Source organism: Mus caroli, chromosome 13 (assembly GCF_900094665.2).
Source record: "Mus caroli chromosome 13, CAROLI_EIJ_v1.1, whole genome shotgun sequence".
Classification (NCBI taxonomy): Eukaryota; Metazoa; Chordata; class Mammalia; order Rodentia; family Muridae; genus Mus; species Mus caroli.
Genome location: NC_034582.1, coordinates 97,330,419 through 97,351,955, shown reverse-complemented (window position 1 = coordinate 97,351,955; position 21,537 = coordinate 97,330,419). Strand labels below are relative to the sequence as shown.

The 21,537-nt window shown below is 38.0% G+C and overlaps 1 protein-coding gene across 2 annotated transcripts in view; it reads left to right on the top strand.

Annotated features, from left to right (window-relative positions):
- Nucleotides 1–21,537, top strand: part of Srek1 (splicing regulatory glutamic acid and lysine rich protein 1) — a 33,964-nt gene that overhangs the window by 5,676 nt on the left and 6,751 nt on the right. The window contains exons 2-10 of one of the 2 annotated variants that reach the window (XM_021180528.2): nt 1,476–1,609; nt 6,877–7,001; nt 9,676–9,840; nt 10,282–10,460; nt 11,595–11,725; nt 12,590–12,704; nt 16,799–16,918; nt 17,237–17,545; nt 21,061–21,156. In XM_021180528.2, coding sequence (XP_021036187.1) covers nt 1,476–1,609; nt 6,877–7,001; nt 9,676–9,840; nt 10,282–10,460; nt 11,595–11,725; nt 12,590–12,704; nt 16,799–16,918; nt 17,237–17,545; nt 21,061–21,156 — 1,374 coding nt within the window. Of the gene's footprint in view, nt 1–1,475; nt 1,610–2,858; nt 6,591–6,876; nt 7,002–9,675; nt 9,841–10,281; nt 10,461–11,594; nt 11,726–12,589; nt 12,705–16,798; nt 16,919–17,236; nt 17,546–21,060; nt 21,157–21,537 lie in introns of those variants that run through there. The other variant, XM_021180529.2, reaches the window with a different exon arrangement.

The following is a 21,537-nucleotide window of genomic DNA, read 5'->3' as shown; positions in this document are numbered from 1 at the left end:
TTGAGACAGGGTTTCTCTGTGTAGCCCTGGCTGTCCTGGAACTCACTCTGTAGACCAGGCTGGCCTCGAACTCAGAAATCCGCCTGCCTCTGCCTCCCTAGTGCTGGGATCAAAGGCATGTGCCACCACTGCCCAGCAAACATAAACTTTTGTTTGTCAGCATCTATATGAAATCTATAATGTTCAGTATAACTCTTTTCAAAGCTGAAATATTTACATGTTTACAAAATAATTGTGAAGTTGGGCTTGGTGGGAGATGAAGATTAAGAAAGTTGCTTAAGGCCTGGGGTGCATGTAGCTCAGTGGCAGATGCCTGCCTAGCATGCACAAGTGTACCATACCACAAAATGAAAATTACTGAACACTGAAGTACTGTATCAGTCGTCCTCAACTTCTGCGTTGCAGCTCCATTTGGGGGTCAAACAATCCTTTCACGGTCACATAGGAGCAGAGAGAGTCCTCAATATGGTGTTGACACAGCTTTCTCTTTTTTATGTAGCCTGGGGGAATAGTACCAACCATATTTAGTGTGGGTCTTCCCACTTCCGTTACTCTAATCTAGATACTTATCTAATAGAATCATCTATTTGGTGATTGTGGATCTAGTCCATTTAGTGTTATTGTGCATTGTTTTAAAGGTAGATTTGTTGTTATGTATGATGGATCACAGAGCACAATTTTAGTGAGAAAAGTGACAGGAGGGGCTGCAAAGGTTGCTCAGTAGTTAGAGTCTGCACACTACTGTTAGGTTCCCAGCACCCACTTTGGGCAACTCCTGGGAACTCCAGTTCCAGGGGACCTGATACCTTCTGGACTTATTGGTCACTAGCATTCACATGTGTATATCTACACTTAAAAATAAAGTCTTTTTAAAAATGTGACTTTGAAATTACTAGTTAAACAGTTACTCAGTGACTTAATGAGAAATAGTATAATGAGTTAAATAGACTAGAGTGTCTACTATTTTGCAAAATAAATTACATAATATTTTGTTTGTAAAACGTTTTTGTTTTTGCTAGCCTGAAGTCATGCAAAAACCCCTTGTTTGGTTCCATATTATCTAATTATATGATAACTATGATGTTTTCAGTAATTTTTTTTTTTTTTTTGGCTTGGTGTCATTGAACCCAGGGCCTCCCATGCTACACTAGTTATGGGTTTACCACAGCTTTAGTAATATAAATGTTGGCGATCAGTTAGGGGTGAGAGAGGCTACAATTTGAAGTCTTGAGGATGGCAACAAAAAGGGATTTTGACTGATAACATGTTATCAAGGGCTGACTGATTTGTAGGCACCCCTAGAGTGACCTCTGTTTTTGTCAGACAAGTCAGTGTTAAATGACTAAAATTTGTTATTTCATGTGTTAGTCATATTTAGCAACAAAAATTATCTGTCTGATGAAAGAAATTTCAAGTGAAAATTATAAAACCATGCAAATGTTTATTAATCCATTTGTTTTCTTTTTATCTTGCAGCAATACACCTCTTGCTTTTTCCTCCAAAGTATGTTATATTAAGTTTCGTGACCCATCAAGTGTTGGTGTGGCCCAGCATCTAACTAACACGGTTTTTATTGACAGAGCTCTGATAGTAGTTCCTTGTGCAGAAGGTTGGTATCTTATGATTTTTTCTTATTGTTTTAATATCTGTCCTGTCTGTTACTATAGCCTTTAGCTTTCCTGGAAATTGGCCAGTACTCTATGTGTGAGTCTGTCTGTGCACACTCACATTGGTGTGTGTGAAAACAAGAATGAAATTTGAAGAAAAAAACACCTGTGGAAAATTGTACTGAAGTGCTTAGTTTATTATTTACGGATATTTGAGATTTTGCAACTGAACATTTAGAAAATTTATCAAATATTTGCCTATTATAGTTGGCTTTGGCTTTTCTGTAGCCAGATTGTAAAAAAGAGCTTTTTAGAATTTAAAAACTTAAGTTGCTATGAAAAAATATTTTAACTGTATATGTAAGCATATACTCATGAGGACAGAGTTAAGAATTTTCCAAGTAAAGTATAATATATATATTCAGTCAAATTGGGGTTGTGATATTTTATATCCATTTGAAAAATACTCAGTTTGTTCTTTCAAATATCCTCTTAAGGTAGTTTCTCTCAATTGTTACGAGACTATTATTTCATATTCAGTGTTATTTTTGTTATACACCTGAAACTTTTTTCTTCGATTGGCTTACTGTAGAGGGTAACTGGAAAGCAGTTTTTAAAGCCTCCATCAGAGAGTGAGATCAGAGGTGGGAGTGAAGCCCCAAGTCTTCTGGTTTCTTGTTAAATTTTACGTCTCGCCTTGCTGTAAGAGCTAATTATTATTAAATTTTTATGTTTTTCCAGAAACATTCATATATAATTGGCTGTTGATTTTGACAATTTTAATGTACAATTAACTTAGAGTACTGACTGGCTTATATACATACATTTTAATTTTTTTTTTTTGCTAGTAACTTTTGTAGCATAAAAGTATGCTAGAAAAAATTTAATGGACTTTTTATATGTAATTTTTAAAACTTGTTGTGGTTACTAGGTTTACATGAAAACCATTAGTTCATCTGGATTGTGCTGCACTTTGGGAGTTTTACGCTTGTTTCAGAATGCCTGTTTTGGAATATTAAGAGCATTATAAAATAAAGCTCCTCCCAGAATGGTAATTTTGAAATCCCAGAACAGGAAGTTCTGGTTTCTTTTTTCTCCCCCAGATGAATTGGACAGCATATTTCTTGTGTTTGCGGGGTAGAGTAGACAGGGAAGATAAACGTGCTGAAAAGGAAATGATTTGCCAATAGATTCTTGTCTTAAGAGCACTGTGAGCCCCGAGTTGGGGAGTAAGGTGAGAGAGGAAGAAGTTTAATTCTACAGAGTTCCATGCTATGAAAGTACACAGGAAAAAAAAAAACCTTCAACTGGAAATAGCAGAAAAGTATATAGTGTAGGCTTTTATCACTACTGACTTGGAAGGAAGAATTTTAAGCTGTTGTTGGAACCTTGCTGTAATCCCATACAGTCAGAGAGACTGATTTGTAAGAAACTTGCACGGTTATGGGAGGCTTTAGTGTAGTTTGTTTTACTTGACTGATTAAAACAGTCAGCTATAACTTTAAGCACTTTTGATGCTACCATTTTTCGAGAAAACTTTACTATTTTTTGGACATGCAAATCTAAAAATTTACTGCATTTTTTAATCTGTACCTTAATAAAGTATCTTAAGGTACCTTAATAAGATACGATTTTTAAACTTTTTTTTTCAAGTATAGCTGATGACTTTTAGAGCTGCTACGTCTGATTATGCACCCAGCAAAGTAATGCATTGTTATATTAAACAAGCAAGAAGAGCAGAGTGAGAGAAGCAGACAAAGGCAGTCTGCAGGACAGGATGCTCTTGAGAGCTGCAAGGGGCTGTGGATGCGTGCCCTGCACAGTTGACTCTGTGCATGCTTCAGCACCATAGAAGCGCACTGGTGTAAACAGGAAAGGCCACAGAAAACATTTTATCAAAGTTTTTAATTTCTTTTAGTTTGCTATTTTTTAGTTCAGGCAGTAATGTGAGAAGAAAGTGGAAAAGTGGTATTGATACCCATTAAACAGGGACTACTGTTAATACAATGTGCCGTTTTGAAAAAAATATACCTTCATTCATTATACTTGTCTAAATATGACCTTCTTGTTGTTACGTGCATTTCAGATTTCTTTTTATAAATGTTAACATTTAGAAAAAGTAAGATCAACGTAACAGGTGTGAGCCTAATCGTCAGTCATAACTTTATGTCCACATTTTCTGGTAGATGGATTTTGACTATTAATTTGGTTTTGTATGTTTTCTCTATGTGATATTTGTGCATTATTAGATGACTAGACTGGCCAAGGCAGACCTGTTACACTTGCCTGAGTTAGGCATTGTTTGCCATGCCACTAAACCTGCCGCCAAGTGAAACCTTCATTGGGGAAATGAGATCGGAGTCTGAACCGCAGAAGATGGACGCCCTGTCTCTGTTTTTATTGTTTTGCTTTAATTTCATTTCTTTTCCTTTTGTCCCTTTTTTTGTTTTGTTTTGTTTTTGTTTTGTTAAATCTTTCCACTTTTAACGTATGAGCTGGTTTTCCAGTTCTTTCTGAATGGTATTCCATTAAGAGGTCATAATACGTTGCAAATTTATGGGGAATGATTAACAGAACTCAACCTTGAGATGAACCAAATTGTCCTGCCTTGAGTTAGATGCAATGCTGTGAAGATTCTCAGGCCTTCGGGCTGCTCTTGTGGGCTGCTGAGGTACATTTTGATCTTCAAACATTAAAACACTTACGAGAATCTTAGGAACATTTCCTGATGGGCTCAGTGCATATTTTTCCCTAAGTCTACATCTCTCATAAAAACCAACTGATGCCTTATAATTTTTGTCCTTCCCTTAGAACTGTAGGCATATAAAACCATCAAGGAAAATAAGTGCATTTCTTTTACCATCTGAAGGTAGGGGGAGGTCTTTGTCTTTTATTACCTTGGTGTTATGAAGCCTTTTGTAGCTTCTGGGGAAATGGAGAAAAGTGTTCATTATTTATTTGCATGCATTTGTTTGTTTGTTTGCTTGAACTTTTTTGTTGAAAACTCTTCAGAAGTTACTAGCCCTTGAAGTGGACTCTGAAGTGAGAACTCACAGTAGTAGGAGAGATGTCTGCCTCCGCTTTGAAGTGTAGTTTGGGGAAAATGCTAAATGCTTCCTTGTTTGACACTTCTCTGTCCTCCAGGGGAGCTTTAGAGGACGCGGGTTACAGAGTTAGAGTTTGGAATAGTACAATGGAGTTTTCCTTAAGAGTATCTTTACTAGAATAAGACAGAAATAATATGAGCTTAAAGTCACTGATTTTTAACAGTTTATTGTTATGAGGTAGGGAAAATCTGATAGTCTACTAATACTTAAGACAGAGCTGAGGCCTCACAGTACTAAGTAATGAATTTGGTTCATGTTGAATACCTTATTGTCTGTGTAGTCTCTATACTGTATGGATAGCTGGGTCTGGTTATTGACAAATAATATTAAATTTGACACATTACTAGATTGCAACTCAGGTTAGAATAAATTAGGGTACCGAAGCATAGAGTGTATACCTGGGATGGCAGGCATTCATCAAAGGTGTTCAGGTTTTAAACCTTAAGAAAGATCTCTGTGTGTTTAATAGATACAATGAATGTGATACTAATATAAATAGTCTATATATGGGTATATGTAGATGAGTAGTAATAATAGTAGTTCATTGTTATTTTATATCTTCAGAAAGGCTTAATTATCATTCTGCATGTTAAGAAATTTGTCCTTCAGAATTTAAAAGTAATAACCTCATTTTTTAAATTAGATAAATTTAGATGCTGTAGAATTAGAAAGTATGCATTTGCCAAAGCTGCTAAACTGTAATTCTGTTTTTGTTTTTTTTTTTTTCTATAGATAAGCTAAAACCATTATCTAAAGTTTTAAATTACAACTTGAATTCCATCTGTGCTTTGAAGTCTTTCGTGAGAGATTGTTTAGCTATTTATCTCTGTGCATCTGGTTGTTGTAAATAGGATTTACCACTGAAACCAAGGCATAATGCTTTTGAAAAGTTACCACATAGATTTCAGCTTGTGTGATTTTTAAAAAAGCAGTTTTAAGACACTCTTAATGAATTAATAGAAATGGTAATATATATATTTAATCAAGTTTGAGAAATATACCCACTTCCCATTTTTGACTAAGAAGATAGAAAAATATGAGTTTTAGTTTTTGTCAAATTGTTTTAAATTCAGGAACCAAATATGGCAGATCATGAACTTCAATTTTTTGAAAATTCATACATTTTTTAAAGTTGCAGGCATATTTTCTTAAATGGTTTTACTATTACTAAAATGATTTTATTATTACTCCTGTTAGAAAATTACAGGCTTTATAAGAAAACATTTGTAAGCATTAGTTATTGTTCTCAGATAAGTAAACATAAACTGCATCTAAAGTTAGTGTTTTAAGAAGTTTCCTGAGACTAGGGAAATTTTGTTGGTTCAGTCCCTGATTTTTTTTATCAGTTGCCTAAGGCATCTTTGGGATTGGATTCTCTCTAGGCATTAGTCGGTGAAGTGCCTTATTGATGAGTGGGTATGGACTTTTTTAAATTCAAGTTGATTATGTGTTTAAGTTTTCTGTTTTCCTCTGTTTATTTGAGGTTGAGTGGAGTCTTTTGGAGGGATTATTAAAATTGTTTGCTTCTCAAGTAGGTAGCTTCAGTAACAGGATAGAGACACTCATTATGGAGCAAATTTCAATTCGCACATATTTGTTTTGTTTTGTTTTTTTTCTTTTTCTTTTCTTTTCTTTTTTTTCTTTTCTTTATTTTTTTTTCTTTTTTAACTAATTTGGTTATTTGCCATTTCTGGGGATTAAACTTTAAAAAATGTTCTTCTTTTCTGTATCTGATGTTCTGTGTGCTATTAGTGACGCAGCCAACACGAACGGTTGTCATGTGTAACACAACTTTCGATCACCGCGAAAACAGCGTCCTGGGAAAGCGTCCATGCTTGATATCGTTTGGTTCATGAACATTAAGTTTCCAGTACAGGTGACCCATAGCTCAAAGTGTTAAATAATTGTCTACATTATTCAGTTTTTAAAATAATGTTCCATTAATGAGATTGTTAGTCTTTGAAGTTTTGCTCACTTTTATTTTTCCTAATAGAGCAGGATAAAAGGAAAGCCTTATGTTCTTATTTGTTTCTTTGTATGGATCTGATAGATAGATTCATTTATTATTATTATTTTTTAAGTGCAAGGGTAATTGTAAAATCATAGTGTAAAGTTGGTGTGGTGTTTCTGCTTTCCCTAATGTTTGGAACTTGCCTCTGCAGGTAAAATCCCAGAAGAAGCCAAAGCCCTCTCTTTACTGGCTCCTGCTCCAACCATGACAAGCCTGGTACCTGGTGCGGGGTTACTTCCCATCCCGACCTCCAGTCCTCTGACGGCAGTGAGTAGTGTAAGTCCTCTTGATGGTGTGAGCACTGGCCTATGCATAGATTGAGTAAGGAGTAAGACATTTTTACTTTGTTTTGTTTGGCTTGGTGACAGCCATTCAAAGTCCATGCTTAAAAATGTATCCCACATCATCTCAGTTGATGTTGCTTTGGGAATTACTCTGAAATAATTGGGGGCTTGTTCACATTTGAAAATTCAAATAGGAATAATGGATAATAGACTTGGAGGCCCAGTTACATTTCTCAGTTCAGGAGAAACACAAGGACTAAGTCCATTTTAAGGGAGATAAATTTTGGTAATGGAAAAAGCATTACGAACAAGGTAAACTACAACAGAATCCTTACATTTTTGCTGTGTAGAATTAAGCAGTAATTAATATCTTCTGATTTCTCAGTAAAGGAAAGATATAACCATTACTGGGCTTGTTTTTTTGTGTGAGAAAGATTCTGGTCCTCCTCTGTTTTAAGGAGGGCCATTTATCAGGTAAGGACTGTGACTTGTTAACTTGCTAGTGTTTCATAGGTGTGTATAAACCTGATGATTGTGGTGGTCAGTTTGTTCTGGTTGTAGAAGTGGCTTCTGAAACTTAAGAGTCTTATCCAGCATTCTACTGTAGACCATGGAGCAAGACGGTTTTTCGTTAAACTCCTGTGCTTGCAGAATTAATGCTGCTCAGTTTGACTGGAAGAGAGCGAAGGGAGAGAACGAGGGTTTAAGACTGGACAGGATACTGGCTTGGTAGTATTTTTTAGATCATAGGGAGGCATTTGAATTTTATTTTTAAGTTGATTAGAGGCAACATGACCTCACATGTTTTTAAAAAAATGAGACTGGCCACTGACAAAAGTAAGTGACAGTGGTTTTGTAAACTTGCTTTTTCATCTTTAGAAAGTGCTGTTATTAACAGTTGTTGAATCTTGGTCATTTACAGTGTATTTGTACTCATTGTCAGGGATCACTTTTATGAGGAGCACAAGTAGAAATGAAAATGATTGTATTTCTTTAAAAACCTTGTGTTACTGCTGTCAAATGTCGAACATGCTTTAAAATTCTGAGAACTTCTGTCTCTTTAAACACACTTTAAGGTGAACATGTCTCCTAACGTGTTCTAACACTGACTTTACTAATGTTCTAGAAAGCTTAGTCAGTGGGGCCCAGAGAAACGGTTCTGCAGTTAAGAGCATTTACTGCTCTTGCCTAGGACCTGTGTTTGGTTCTCAGCACCTTTGTGAAGTGGCTTACAGTCTTCTGGAACTCCACTTCTAGGCTACCCCATACCCTCTTCCAGTCTCTGTGGTGCACACATAAACATAAAATTTAAAATTTTAAGAAAAGATGATTCTGTGGTTTTTGTCGTCCCCCCCCCCCTTCCATTATCACATAAAAAATAGCTCACCATTCCAGATTTTTCTTGAACTTTTGTCTGTTTCAGCTTTATTTTGTTGATGTTGATGCCTGGCGTTACCAGGTCATTTAATTTCTCTATGACTCCTCCCTCCTCTTAGTCTTTTCTTTAGTCAGGGTCTCATATAGCCTCAGCTTCCTTTCAGCTCTCACTAAGAGCCGAGAGCTCTTCTTGGTCCGCCTGCCTCTGATGCATGGAGATTACTGTTATGTGCTACCATTTATTCCTTACGTTTTTTAAAAAAAATTGGATTCTGTAATACCACTGTTTTCATGCTGACAACAAGGATTATGTTACTAATTCAGTAAACCTAAATGCTGTAGTAATGATTACAAACTCACCCAGCTGGTGTTTTTGAATCACCGAAATACAGCTAACACTTGCAAATTCTGTGTTTGTGAATTCATTCACTTAGTAAAAGGCTTTGAAACCCCCAAATCACTGTCTGCAGCAGACACATACTCCAGGGTAACTAGGAACTTGAGTCCCATGAGGTGCGCATTTCCAGATGAAGCCAAGTGGCTCCTGCTGTGTCTTAGTACTCACTTTGCAGACAGGTGTGAGTGAAGTCTGTTTAGTGCCATATTCTTTGCAATTCTGTTTTTGTATGTAATTTGCTCTTTAGATAGTTCTCCATACACAGTGCATTTAAAAAAAAAAGCTTAGTCAGTGTGATGGAAATGGAGAAAAGTTTCATGTTGTTTAGTTGGTCATGTATTCAGTGTTGATGAATCAGCATATAGTAACTGAGGGACCATCAGACAGAAAGACGCATTAGAAAGTTCTGTACTGAATGCTCGATGGACAGGGATAGTGTCATGACAGGCTCCCAGAAACTTAACCTCCCTTCTTTCCAAGGCATTGGCCCAGTATACAATAATGCTGTTTATGGTGATCACAGGATATAACTATACTGAACATTGGAAAATACTGTTCATTTTTAGTATCACTCTAAAGGTAGGTAAATACCCCGACAATTAAGGAAATGTTTGTTTTCTTAAAACAGATACATGTAGCCTGGTCTACAAAGTGAGTTCCAGGCAGCCAGGGCTATACGGAGAAACCCTGTCAAGAAAAAAACCAAAAAAAAAAAAAAAAATTAATTAATTAATTAAATTAAATAAAACAAAACAGATACATGTAGCTTAAAGGAAGGAGTCCGCTTCCTTCTTCCATTCATGCAGGGTTGACCTACTGCTTACAGGGTTAGAGAACAGTGCTTTGGACACCAGTGGAAACTTCCTGATAGCTTACTTTTGTTTTTTTGTAGCTTGGTGTTTCACTTAGCAGTTTGGGAGCTATCCCAGCAGCAGCACTGGACCCAAATATTACAACACTTGGAGAGATCCCACAGCCGCCACTTATGGGAAATGTGGATCCTTCCAAAATTGATGAAATTAGGAGAACAGTTTATGTTGGAAATTTGAATTCACAGGTAATCAAGAAGAAACTGGGTGGTGGTAGCTGCTTATTTTTAAAAATTCTGTTGACAAAGTATTATTTACTTGTTTGTTTTTAAAGTATGGTTATTGGCATATATTATATAGTGGGCTTCATTATAATGTTTTCACATGTATTTTGATGATACTCATTTCTCCCCTTGCCCCCTTGGCCCCTTCCCACCCCCGTTGGTCCCCATTCTCCTCCCAGCTAGCCCTCTTCTACTTCCATGCCTTTCTTGGGACCCAGTAAGTGTAATGGGATTGGACATCAGGATCATAGGCAAGGGTTACTGATAGGAACATGGGGACCTCGCTAGTCGCCTCATCACTAAAGAAAATGTGCCCCTCCCCCTGCACGCATTAACTGCTTTACCTACCTGATTTTAAAAGGGGAAAAGAATTTATTGAATTAAAATGTCACTCTGTTTCCTCAGACAACGACAGCTGATCAACTACTTGAATTTTTTAAACAAGTTGGAGAAGTGAAGTTTGTTCGGATGGCAGGTGATGAGACTCAGCCAACTCGGTTTGCTTTTGTGGAATTTGCAGACCAAAATTCTGTACCAAGGGCTCTTGCTTTTAATGGAGTTATGTTTGGAGACAGGCCACTGAAGTAAGAAATCTTCAACAAAGAAATTCTAATGACTTAGAAAAAGCTGTAAAGTGTTTGATTTAATTAAGGCTTTAAAAAAATAGTAATTGGCAATTTGTGGAAAGGAAGACTGTGTTAAGAATAAGTGAAATGCATGACACTGAGACCATAAGACCGGTTTCTCTTTTTTAATATGTAGTTGACAGTTAATTGTTTGCCTATAATACACAGTGGCTTCAGGAATGTTTCTGTTCAGTTTTTCTATGAGTCAGGTTTGTTTTGTGATGGTTGCAGATTCAGGACAGCTTAACTTATAATTGAATTGCAGAATTGCTTATAATAAGAATTTGAGTAAATTCCAAATCCTAGGGAGAAAATAGTGTTAAGTATTTAGAAGTGTTTTAAATCAGACATTAAGTTTATTTGCTCATGGCCAACCTTGTTTGCAAAAGATTCATATCACCTTTCAGATACTCAAGTCCAGAAATTGTAATTTATGCAGATTATTAAGTTGAATGTGGTTTTGAGTTTTATAGATAGATCTCTTAGTTAACAGTTTTGGATTTTACTCTTAAATGATCAGTCCCTGTTGTTATTGGGTGCTCAGTCTTCTCTGTGGAGTGTATAAGATAGACACAGCAGGTATGTCTGTGTGTCACAGAAGCCACTGTGCCTAATAAGGGAGGTTTACCAGGTGCTCTTCACTTGTGACTCAGACACGGGACAGTATTGAGTAAAATGGCCATGTCGTCAGCTTCCCCTTCATCCTGCTAGGATATGCAGGATCCTAGCACAATGTACTTAAGAATGGAAGTGGTCCATCTTAGTCCCGATTACCAGCATGGTCCCTTTTTTCTAAGGAGTGTGTAAAGCACTTGTAAACTTGTAATGGTCGATTGAGTTGTGGAAGGCGTAAGATAGACTTCAGTTTTTCTTGCTTTAGTTTCTTTGTTTAGCAAAAAAATGGTAGGTGGAGATGAGAGATTAATCATCACTTTCTAGGGTTACTTTTGGCTATTCTGTATTTAGCTATTTTTATTTCCTTATGTGCTGTTGAGATGTCCTCAGATTGATAAACATGAATATCATACTAACATTTGTTTCGTGCTATAAACTATTGTGTGTGTTTGTGATATACTAATATTTTTAATTTAGAATAAATCACTCCAACAATGCAATAGTAAAACCTCCTGAGATGACACCTCAGGCTGCAGCTAAGGAGTTAGAAGAAGTAATGAAGCGAGTACGGGAGGCTCAGTCATTTATCTCAGCAGCCATTGAACCAGGTAAGGCCACAGTGTTGTTGTACAGGACATAGCCTAAAGACCATAGACTCTTAGAACTGCAAGGAATTGTAGGATTTCACTGCTCAGTTCCCTCATTGCACAGATCAGAAGACTGAAACTCAAGACATAGTAAGTGGCTTACTCAGAGCAACTCAGCACAAACCAGCTTTGCCCTAACACTGGGCTCATGTATTTTAGCCACAGTCAGAGAGCGCGCTAGGAAAACAAGTCAGGGCTGAGGCTGCTCTGCTCAACAGCAGAGTGGGGTGTTTCTGCGAGGCTAGAAAGGAAGGGGTAAATGTTTAAATGTTAACTGTAGGCAGGTTGCCTTTCCCTCAAAGTTTTAATTTTAAGACAAGAGAAAGGGCATCTAATTTAGGAAAACCAACCAACCAAACAAACAAACCAGATACTCAGTTTTGCCAGATTAAAGGAAAACTTACTCAAATATTTGTGTTGCTAAATACTTTAAAGTTCACTCAAAAATGTCTATGTGATTTATCTTTCATTAGATTTCCTAAATTACTACTTGGGATTTACATTCAGTTCTAACAAAATAAAGGTCTTAGCCTCACTGTCATAGGAATTGCAGACATGTTTTAATCTTACGTTATGGCAGCAACAAAATACTACGAACAGCTGTTTATAATCATCTGGTTTATATGTACTGCTGCAGGGTGGCTGCACTCAACGAGTTTATGCAATGACTTTCTTGGATGTTTCTGAAGGATAATTGCACAGGAGGAGGATGTACAGAGAGTAGGCCCCTTGCACTATATGTGGTATATTCCACTTGTGCCTAATTATTAACTGGGATCTTTAATTGTTCTGAGCTGACGCTGCAAAGTGGTTTTTTCCTCCCAGAGTCTGGAAAGAGCAATGAAAGGAAAGGCGGTCGATCTCGTTCCCACACTCGCTCAAAGTCCAGGTCTAGCTCAAAATCCCACTCTAGAAGGAAGAGATCACAGTCAAAGCACAGGTGAGACTCTACTGTCAATGCTCAGTGTTCTCTCAGTTTGTATTGATGTCAAAGTATCAGAACTCAGAAATCTCACTAGGGTTTGCTTGCCTGGTGGTGTGCTTATTGTTACAAAGTATTGCTCTGATGAAAACTTTGCAGTTAAGAGCTGCACCACTGCTGCCCAGCACTGTTTCTCTTTCTGTGTGCTCAAAAGAAAGCATTCTTTTCTAATTGATAATTTTTAATATTTTCAATAATCTTTAGTTTTTAGAAAAGTTTTCTATTTGCATGAGTTTTATACCTTTTTTTTTTTCCCCAAACTAGCTTTTTCCACATATGTGACAGAAAGTATTTGATTCTGTTCTGAGAGAAGCTAATGCTGACTGTAGAGGTCAGACCGCAGCTCTCTCAGGCTGCCCTCAGGCCAAGCACCAGTGCTGTCCTCAAGTTCTTTTTGTCCTAGTTTTGATCATAATTTCAGTATTTTAATTTCTTTTTCTATGTAATTGCTTTGTGTTTGGTGCAAAGGATACCTGAGAGTATAAGTTGCAGCATGTCCTGATCTGATTGGAAGGTCCTTGAGAATCATGCCTGAAGTGTAGTGAGTCCTTGTTGCATGCTGAGAGAATGACCCAGAGATGTGTGCCTGTGTGTGTAAGGTGGGGGAATAAAGGAGAAGACCTCAAGGGAAGCCTCGCAAGGACCACCAGTCTACGTTTTCTGTGGTGATCAAGGAGGTTCTAAGATGAAATAGCAAAATAGAGAGATTTTTCTTTGACTTTTGTAAACTATACTTCTAACCCTTTAATGGTATAGTCCATACATAGTTTACAAAATCTTCTTTGGGGACTTTGGTGTGCCTAAACTCTTAGTTTGGCAAGCTCAGATCAGGTTCCTCAAGTTTTAAGCCAGCATAGTGTACATAGCAAATACAAATCAGCTAGACCTGCATAGCAAGACCTTGTCTCAAAGTCACCCAGAGTATAAGTGCAGCAAGAACCAAGGTTATTGCAGAAAGTAGAACAGATAGAGCAGTATGGAGAACCGGATGGGTGGATGGGTGGATGGGTGGCCGAATGTTGGCAGCACAGTGAAGATCACAGAAGTATGGAAGTGTCCATGAGTAATAAAGACTAATTGTTGGTTTGAGTGGCTGTGAAGGACATCCAAGCTCTCAGGCTGAGGAAAAGTGAAACTCGTCCATTAACAATGGCTCCTTTGATAACGTGTGAGACTTTACATGCTTTCAAGCGTTAGGACAGTAACTGAGGTGTTTACTACATCTCCTGCCCACTTTGAAAGTCTTTGAGTTAATGTACTGTTTTCTTCCTCTAAGAGTTTATTATGTCCTCTAAGAGTTTAAAATGATATTTGTCAGTTCTGATTGTATTTTCATATAGATATATCTGAGGCTAAAATTAGAAATTAGTGGCTCTTGGCATGCATGTGTACACACAAATATACATTGTCAGTATGCTTTACACATACATGTTGAAATACACATAGGCTAATGACAAGAAGACATGAGTTAGCTCTAAAATAGAGGCATGGAGATCTTTCATTAAAGACATAAGACTTGAGGATTTTGACCTGAAAGAATCTTCCTACACTTTACCCTACTCCCCAGCTGACTTAGTAGGGCAGTATAGATTATAATGTCACATGTTTCGAGAATTTTGCTTCTCAAGCAGAAAACTATTCACATGAAAGTTTTAAAAGTTGAGTTGAGTTGCAGTCAATTCTCAGAGAGCAGAAGAGATAGGACAATGGGTGCTAAAGTGCAAATAGTGAACAGTAACTTCTCACCTGCTCCAACACGTAGGATGCTTAGAGTTTGTAGCAATTTATCATATATTTTAGAACTAGAAAAAAGGAGTTCAAAAATCTGCTGTTAATAAAGAAATATCACATGCTTAAGGAGAAGGGTGTTAGGTCACACGGGCTTTGATCTCTACACTGTGTACACATGCATGCAGTTATCATGTATACATGTAGAAGTAGAAAGCTTCCTATGTGCCTTCATTAAAAGGGGTGTGGTGACTGTTGCGTCCACCATCCCTCTTCCTTCTTTCAATGCTCCTTTGATTACCATCAAAGAGGGAGAAAGAAGTGACTGTCCTTGGCTAGGATTTGAGGAGTATATTCCTGCTTTGCCCAGATTTTGTTCTTTGTTTTATTCACAGAGTTAGCATTGGGGAAAAAAGGGTATTTCTATGATTATTGTATTTTAGGTTACATAAACTTGACAGATCAGATTAGGAACTATATGAAATAGTGTTTGAATGGAAACAGTTGGTACACAAGTGAGCTTTAAAGCAGTGTAACAGTAAGTTGCTATTTGTCATTTAATTTGAAAATAATTTTTAGAGCCAGGCGTGGTGGTGCACGCCTTTAATCCTAGCACTCGGGAGGCAGAGTCAGGCAGATTTCTGAGTTCGAGGCCAGCCTGGTCTACAGAGTGAGTTCCAGGACAGCCAGGGCTGTACAGAGAAACCCTGTCTCGAAAAAACAAACAAACAAACAAACAAAAAAAAAGAAAATAATTTTTAGTTTAAAATGAGCTATACATAAACAAATTTTGGATAAGTAGAAATGTACTTTCTAGTAAGATTTCATTAGCAATTGGGAGTAGTCTAGGGAGGCTTCTGGCCTCAAAGCCCACCTCAGATTTTTTTTTAAAAAAAATCCTTTTTTGTAGAATTTGTTCTAATTTATTTTACTAAAACATGACTATTGGTGGGACTGGTGAGATAGCTCAGCAGGTAAAGATTATTTCCACCAAGCCTGGAACCTGAATTCAGTCCCTGGGACCCACATGTTAGAAGGGAGAACCCACTCTATAAGTTGTTGTCGGACCTTCATGTGTGCTTTGTCACTCACATTGCGCACACATACACACACTGAATAAGTACACAACCATGACAATGAGTTTTGTGTATATAAAGCATACTGTGAAAAACTTACATAGCCCTGACCTCTTTGGAAGAAAGATTACCTGTATGCTAATTTACACATTTACTCTGCTAAGGGCTATAAGGCACTTTGCAAACATCATCTGATTGAGTCCTCATGATAACCTTGGGAAGTGTAGCTGGGATTCAGACTGCAGAGGACCGTGAACTTCTAGTACAGAACAGGGACTTAAGCCAGCTCACAGCCACTGTGCCAAGACAGCCTTTTGGATCCACACTGTCAGACTTGATACCTCCGACTTCCATATTTAAGCTATGTGCGTGTTCTGCTACCCGTTAAAGGAAACTTGTCCTTTTGTTTTGCTATAGCCTTGGAAATCACATCCAGGGCATTGCATCTTCTACAAACTTCCATTGAGCTACATCAGCAACTCTATATTTTAGTAAATAGTGCCTAGGATATTTATTATGAAAAAAAAAAAAACACTAAAAATATACCCAGATTTCAGTGGGGCCTCCTCAGAATTGAAATACCAAGTTAAGTTTTTTCTGGGGGGATTTCTTTTGCTAGCTGATTATAATTAGAGTTATAAGATCCAGATTATCACGTCTGATGTTTGAGCATCTGATTTCTCATGCTTCATTTGTTACACTGTTACTGTCATCAGTACTATCCTTCCATATATATTCTATTAAAACACTTTTCATGAATGTGTTCTTTGACAACTTGATTACTTTCTTCCTAATATTTGTTGTGGCAAACAGTGCATGGCCACTTATAGAAATTGTTGAAGCATACACCTGCTCCTCTCAAGAGGAGTCATAGCTAGCTTACAAGGAAGCCAGGAATTAGAGACAGTCTGTGATGTGAAAACTTGGGCCAACGGAACAGTCTGCAGATTTGAGGCATGTGATGTTTTGATGAAAAGGAAAGCTATCCCTGACAATACTATGCCTGACAGAGAAAAAACTATTAAACTATTTTTGTTTTGTGTTCTACACAATATAATATAGCAGGTAAACTTACCCAGTAATTTAATTTGCTATTATAATGAAAACATTATAAAAGGATCATTTAAGGTCTTAATAAATAGGATAGTTTTTCTAAATGATCTTATTCAAATGTAAGAATTCTTAGCTTTTTTGGAGTTGAAATTCTAAGAATAAGTTGTGATATCTTTACAATTTATTTTTCTTTAGGAGTAGATCCCATAATAGGTCACGCTCAAGACAGAAAGATAGACGTAGATCCAAGAGCCCACACAAGAAACGCTCTAAGTCTAGGGAAAGGCGGAAGTCAAGGAGCCGGTCGCGGTCACGGTGAGTTCTTGAGTGGTCACAGAGTTTAAATTTTATCACTGTTTTCACTCATGTGAAATTGTGGCTCAGGTTTATTAGAAGTAAGACTTTCTTATTGCTTTAGCATCTAAGATTAATATTGATTTCTCTGATGCAAATATGGCCAGTGTGGTTCAGCTCAGCCTGCTACACCTCAGGTCTACACCTGAGTTACACAGAAAATTTTAATTTGTAGTCAATGCAGATGATTTGGATTGGTAATTGTGTAGAAAGAAAGGCCTCTTCCTTTTGAGAGAGAATTATTTTAGCCAAAAATTTATTTCTGTTTGTTTTTTTAAGGGACAAGAGGAAAGATACCCGAGAAAAGGTGAAGGAAAGAGTGAAGGAGAAAGAGAGGGAAAAGGAGAGAGAGAGGGAAAAGGATCGTGAAAAAGACAAGGAGCGGGGTAAAAACAAAGATAAAGACCGTGAGAAGGAAAAGGACCATGATAAGGATCGAGACAAAGAGAAGGAGAAGGAACAAGATAAAGACAAGGAACGGGAAAAAGACAGATCCAAAGAGACAGATGAAAAACGGAAGAAGGAGAAGAAGTCCCGAACACCCCCCCGAAGTTACAATGCATCACGACGATCTCGTAGTACCAGCAGGTTTGGTGATACATAACTTCTGTGTGTGCGTGTAGGTGCACATGCCTGTGGGTGCTGGTGTGTGGAGGTCAAAGGGTGACATTGGATGTGCTTCATTGGCCAAGACACAGTAGGCTAGGCTGATTAGCCAATTATCCCTGGGGATCTGCTTGTCTCTGCCTCGACAGTACTGGCATTAAAGATGCATGCTACCAAGTCTGTTTCTGTTAATCATGTGTTGTGCTTTTCCACATGGGTTCTGGAGGCAGAACTCGGGGCCTCATGCTTGCATGACAAATGCTTTACTGACTGAGCTATCTATCACTGCACCTTGCTTAAACTTTAGCTAAGAGGGACTGAGGGGGAAAATACTCTATGCAAACATAGTAGTTAGTAACATTTACCCTTAGTTAGCAAGTCAGCTTTCCTCCAGCAGAGCGAGGGATTGCTACATCATTGAACCTTCTGGATGAAATATTTGAACACACTTAGCTGTCTTTCATAATGCAATATTTAAATCTGGTTAATTTTTTACTTACTATTTTTCTTAGAGAAAGGCATATGATGGGGAGAATGTTTTTAAAACGCCTATGTAAAAGTTCTTGTGTGATAGTTGACCTTTGAGACTTTGTTGTGTCTCTAGAGTGGTTTGGTAAATCTTAGCATGTTACATGATTTCCACAGTCATAGTGTGATTCCTGTCTGTCGACTAAGTTAACTTCCAAAATGCTTTATGTATTATGTTTAAGTATTATTCTCTTTTGTTAGTATTAAACGATAGCTCTTTTCCTCCTAGGACTATTTTTTCCACTTATTAATAGATATACTGCCACCAGGTGGCAGCATGTTGCTATGGTAACAGCTACAAAATGAGACACTTCCTCAAGGTTGTTTAAACCCTTATCCCAGATGATTCTAGAATGATAAGTAAAGCCTAGTCTTTTAAAAACATTTTAAAATAAATGTTTCAATACATTTTAAAGTTGGTTTCTCATTGCATATACGTTGATAAATGAATATATTTCCTAGTTTGAAAAATGTTATTTTACAGCTTATTTTTCACACTAGCCTATTAAAAGATAATAAAAGCTAATTGTAGTGTTCATTGGATGCTGGTATAACAGGCTAAATGTAGGTCTTAGTTGCCTTGAATTTCTCACCTTATTTACTTCTTCCAGTAAGGTTGTGAGACTGTTAGACTGTAGTACTTAAAACTGGCTCAGAACCATGAAGTTGAAAAGAGTAACACCGGTCACATGCTCAACATAGAAGCATTGAAGCAGGTTTAAACAGCCTTTTCCCTGGGTATCAGCCTAAGCTGTGACTGCACCCTGGCTGCAAGGGATTTTGTTGGTCATGTGGGTGCCTTCATGTTATTGTACCATCCAGATCCTCTGCTTCACGGCACCAAATGATTTGAATCCTTTTTAACTAGTAATAGAAGCTGAGTTTTCCAGAGACTCTGAAAGGCTTGTTGGCTTTCTTCCATTGCGTGTTCATGCTCACTAACTTGCGCTAGTCCGTTCTCCCTCTCTCTCTGGCTTGCTCGCTTGCTCACTCGCTTGCTCACTCGCTAGCTCTCTTACTCTCTCTTGCTCCTGCTCTCGCTCTTTTTAGACAGTCTATGTAGCTCTCAATATATAGAACTAGCTGGCCTCAAACTCAGAAAGATCATGCGACTCTCCAAAATGCTTGGATTAAAGGTGTGCACCGCAATGCCTGGCTCCTTTTATGTTGAAGAGACTTAAAGGGTTCAGAGCCAGTCCTGAAGATATTCTTAAAGCTCTGGGACCAAATGAGCTGGGAAGAGTGAGTGAGTGAGTGAGTGAGTGAGTGAGTGAGTGAGTGAGTGAGTGGCTGTGAGCACACATTGGTTGTCTGAGAGTTCTGTCAGCAGCTCTGGTTGGTTACTCTCTAGTAGGTCTTTCCTCTTCCAATGTTCTGAGTAACTGCTCAAACACATTACTTCATGCTTTTATTGTCAGCATTGTCTCCTAATCTGTATTTTTCAAAGAAAGATTGGATACTTAAAAAAATGATGAATGCTTAAAAGTTAATGTTATGAAAGGGAAGGAAAGGCAGAGAGTGTAACTCAGTGCTTCTCTACCATGTGTGGGTAGGGCTTGATTTCTCCAGAACTCCGTTTCTGCTCCCCACAAAACAACAACAACAAACCAACAACAAAACAATCTTTATCAATGGAGTGCCTGCTTGCTATGTGCCAGGCTCTGTTCCTGACATGTTGTTGGTGTTATCCTCTGGCCCTACCACAACCCAGGAAGTCTAGAGTTACTGGCTTTGGCTTTTCTTTGTTTTATGAAAGAAAACGAAAAGCAATAGTAAGGAGAAGTTGAATTTCAGAAGATTGATATTTCGTTTGTGTGGTCAGTGGTTCTGAGAGCTGCTGCTCCTCTTGTGTGTGTGCAATGTGTGCAGTGTGTGCATTTATGTCTGCATGCCTTACGATTAGAGGTCAGTCTCCGCCCAGGCTGCCTAGCAAGTCTCCCAGCTCTTCCTGCTTCTGCCTCCTGGTGCAGGCCTACAGGTATGTGACACTCTGCCTGGCCTTTTCCACGGGTGTTTGGGCGGCATGTACTTTATCCACTAAGCAGTTGCCCCCAGCCCTTATCAGAACTCCTTATATACAATTATTGGCTATACTTGATAAATATGTCTCCATATCTCATCCCTTGAGTTGTAGATGTGGCGAAGTTCATTGATTCTAAGTTAGGCACTCTTAAATATGATGTAGTTTAGAATATGTATTATCTGTTAATGTTAATTGTTTTCTTTTTGCTTATTATTTCCTTATCTAAATTTCAGATTTTAACTACTTGTATACATTTACGCATTAATTTTAAATGACCAGAACAATGGTAATGATAGAAATCTAGAGGGGAAAGCAGTTTCTCAATAAGTTACTTAAATGCTTTTTTATTATTCTGACACATCTAAGCCTTAGCAAGATAACTTATCTTACAGTTTTTCCAGACTTTGTTACTTTGTTAGAAATTCTTTGCAGTGATGCAAGAGGAGCCAGAAGCACAGTGATGGGAAAGATTTTAGTTACTAAGAGAGAAGATACTTGAGTCTGGACCATCTTTGGTATTTTTTCCATTTGAAAAATTGTTCTAGTGAAACCCAACACTTTGTATACAGGAGGTTGTCCTCTATTTTCTCCTGAAATTTTAGATGATGGTTTTGTCAACGATAAATGTATGGTTCATAATCTGATCTACACTAAAGTCAGGTAATAAACCGTGCTTTTAAGAAGAGTTTAATGGGCCCGTCAGGGAGTAGGGGAGTTGCTCAGGCCCAGCTGTATGCCATGTGGGAGGGCCTGGGTCTGATCTCCAGGATCCCTTTAACCCTCTCCCAGTGAAAATAGAAGTCAGCCAGGCTGGTGGTGCAAGCCTACAGTCTCAGCACTAAGGACCTTAACAACCATTAAAACAATACAATAATCAAACTTTATAGTTTGAACTGTTCTTACTCTCAGTTGCTGATTTTAGAAAGTGATTTGTTTTGTCTTTTAGGGAAAGGCGGAGGAGGAGGAGCAGGAGTTCTTCCAGATCTCCAAGAACATCAAAGACTGTAAAAAGAAAGCCTTCTAGGTCTCCGTCTCCCAGAGGGTAGGTGGACGCATCTGGTGAAACGTAAGAGGGGCGGGACACAAACATGAGCCGCCTTCAGTCTCTTTTTAACTTTTGTGTTTTGAATGGCAAATATATTTGTATTCTTCAGAATACAGATTAGTTTTTTAAAACCATTAGCTTCCCACCTGTGTGCTCATCCCGTTCGTCCATATAGGAACTGACCGTTGCAAATCTCCCTCCCCCCCACTCCCACCCCCACCCCAGGTTTGTATAGTTACAAATGGAAGTGTGTAATTGTTTCTTTAGATTAAAAAGTGTCATGGAAGCCGGGCGTGGTGGCGCACGCCTTTAATCCCAGCACTCAGGAGGCAGAGGCAGGCGGATTTCTGAGTTCGAGGCCAGCCTGGTCTACAAAGT